This window comes from Ostrea edulis, chromosome 4, assembly GCF_947568905.1.
Source record: "Ostrea edulis chromosome 4, xbOstEdul1.1, whole genome shotgun sequence".
In the NCBI taxonomy this organism is placed as follows: Eukaryota; Metazoa; Mollusca; class Bivalvia; order Ostreida; family Ostreidae; genus Ostrea; species Ostrea edulis.
This window is the reverse complement of record NC_079167.1, coordinates 48,988,661-48,991,693: the sequence shown is the minus strand read 5'-3', so window position 1 is coordinate 48,991,693 and position 3,033 is coordinate 48,988,661. Positions and strand designations below refer to the sequence as shown.

The window sequence follows — 3,033 nt, the reverse complement described above, 5'->3', positions numbered from 1 at the left end:
AAATTGAATATGTTTAGGTTCAAGATTGCATGTTAAATTTCACAAACGTTTCAACAATTCTATTCTTACGCGTTTGTTATAACATTTGGAGTTTAAAAATAAGGAAGCACCCGACAGGGAGAAAATATACGAGATATTTTGGATGAATTGAAATTAAAAGGATTAAACATTCTTTTTAAAGAATTCATCGGTGTGTAAACTCGGGACGTTTAACTTAGTTTAAACATCGATAAGTTCTGTTAAAAAAAGAATGTTTAATCCAGCAATGTTATTGCCGTATAAATGAAGGATCATGGGTCTATTGTATTTATAGAAGACAGAAAATGAGGCCATCGGCTGAATTCTTAATTGAGCACAATTATGATTCACTTTTTGAAATGTACAAAGTATTTAGAAATCCACTTTCTCCAATGGATAATGATGTCATAAAGGCTTTTCCAACTACTTTATGAATAAAGGTGTGTTCGTGAAAAACGAATTTTTCAAGCAAGTATTCAATGTATAACGAAAGGATGAACAATTTTGAAGGATTTTTATCAACATAAATGTTTATTGTTAGTGAAGTTGATGAAATGAATGACCTTGCCCTCCACTAGTCATATGGCTTTGATCTTATAGTTCTACAAATATATAATCTCTATCTAAACTAGTCCAACGGTTATCACTAATCATGCAGACAGACAGAAAGAAAGACCAAAATAAATATGTAAATATGCCCCCATCTTCGATCTCGGGGGGGGGGGGGGGGGGGGGGGGGGGGGGCGTAAAAACCAACTTGAACAAAATTGAAAAAATATTGAAACATGGGATGAACCGTTTATATTTATATTCAATATGCATATTGTGCAACAGTATCAGGCTATGTACATGTGCAATGGAAACGTAATAGGTATTTTCATTTATAACTGTCGTGTAAGTTGTGTAAAAATCAAACATAACAAAGTTCTAGATGCTTCAGTACTTTGATAAGACCACTAAACATTTCTCCAACCCAGATATTATCACTCTCATCCAAAGAGAGACTCGATGGTGAATATAGTCGTCCCAGAATTCCTTGGCCGGACGTATCCAGAGCACTCAGCATTGTTCCATTTTCGTTGACCACATGAATAACATTGTTGATGTTGTCTGCTACAATGATGTGAGACAATTTATTACAGCATATTCCACGAGGTGTGAACGTTTTGAATTTTCTGCCGTAATAGTTAAATCGAAAGGTTCCGCAATCTGTCGTAACAACGACTCTATCCTGATCTGAAACACAAATGTCGCCGGTTTTGTTCTGCGTTATGAAAGTTGGCTTCTTGAAAAGACGACGACCATTTTCTTTTATTTCTATATCTTGCGTTTTATACCCCTTGCTCCCAAACTTATCAACTTTTGCCCTTTGGTTGTTGTAAACAGAAACTAAAATGTCTCCATTTCTACAGCAGTGCAGTCCACAAGGTTCAAAATCACCAGTACTGAACAGATATTCTATGTGTTTTATGTCCTTCATTTTGTACACGGATCTGTCGGCTGTAGAACAGAACACCAGGTCCCCTGATATTGACATGGACATGCCACTAATGCTATATTGCTTTGGCGTCTTGGTCGTCTTCAGTTCTTTCCCTCTCCTATCCATTAACTTAAGTTGTGGTCCATTGCCACAGAGCCATGTTGTCTCAGAATCCACACAAGAGACATGCCGAACTGACGAGAGGCCGGTCGGAACAATGTTAACAACTAGTGGCTCAACAAGACGCAACACTTTTTCTTCTTTTGTTCTGGTAATTTGGACATCAGCAAACATACTGCAAGACGGATGTGTCTGTAAAATGATTTATATTGCATGTGTGTGCAATAAATGGTTGTCATGATCAAAGAAAATTATAGATTATGGATTGTCGTGAATTCTGTTATAATGTCGGAATCATTACAGAAGATACTCAAAGTTAGAATAGGAATTCGTACATCAATGTCCATTGATTTCAAAACTGAATTTTACGGATTGCGGTTTGTTTTCTTTAATTGATAAAGGGTCTATTCCCTATCAATCTGAAAGTTTGATCTGATTGATTTCTTTGTGGTGTTTGGGTAAACACACCACGTCCCATCTTTTCTCTAGTTTGAATGAAAAGCCATGTTTGAAATAGAACTTGTAACGATATGTATTAAAGAAAACGAACTTACCTTCGACAGCTGTTTTATTTTAGTCCAGCGACTCAGGCCTGTATATCTATGTTTTGGTTATTGATTTTCGACTTTATTTAAAGTAAACATGAGCTTCTTTGTGATATTTTGCGTTGTCATTGTGCTATTATAGTTATGAGTTTTATTATCGAAGAGCTGAATACATTTATTTTGTATTGTATTGTCCCCGAACTACTGAATTAAAGAAATTTAAATCACTGGAGCGAAATGTATTTAAAAGGTGGAAAGAATCTCTCTCTCTCTCTCTCTCTCTCTCTCTCTCTCTCTCTGTGTGTGTGTGTGTGTGTGTGTGTGTGTGTGTGTGTGTGCGTGTCATTTTCAGAAAACAGTAGATGACCACTATATTTCAATAAAAGTATTACATGCATATGAATTTTTGGATAAACATTGATTCGAATCACTTAAGGAATTACAGTTGCAAATCCATTGCTTCTTCCTCATATATAGGAACTCGTGCTTCGCTTTGTATAGGAAGTTATTCGGTCATTTATAAAAATTGTTTTGCAACACACATTGATTATAAAGTTGAATTATCAGTTATCGACTTTATTGTAAACACGAAATGCATATGACACGTACATCAATTTCTCATAATCAGTTATTACGTATGAACGTATATCGAAGAATAATGACCGCGACATTCCTTTGATCATCGCAATAACTGTGGTAGCAATAACAGTCGTAGAAATGTAGTATTCACCTACAGCTGGTAACGTGTCAATATGAATCAAAATCTCATATTATATTCCCTTGTGACAAGCCCTTTTTTCTATGGCATCAATTTTTTTTAACCTTGTGACCTTCGAGTTTGACATACTTTTCAGAAAACCTAACCTATTC

At 35.5% G+C, this 3,033-nt stretch overlaps 1 protein-coding gene across 1 annotated transcript; it reads right to left on the bottom strand.

Annotated features, from left to right (window-relative positions):
• Positions 1–792: 792 nt before the first annotated feature.
• Positions 793–2,272, bottom strand: LOC125672009 (E3 ubiquitin-protein ligase TRIM71-like). Its single transcript, XM_048908057.2, has 2 exons — positions 2,173–2,272; positions 793–1,810 (listed from the first exon to the last, which is right to left on the bottom strand). The coding sequence occupies exon 2, from the start codon at positions 1,790–1,792 to the stop codon at positions 929–931; it is 864 nt and encodes a 287-aa protein (XP_048764014.1). The 5' UTR covers positions 1,793–1,810; positions 2,173–2,272; the 3' UTR covers positions 793–928.
• Positions 2,273–3,033: the final 761 nt, after the last annotated feature.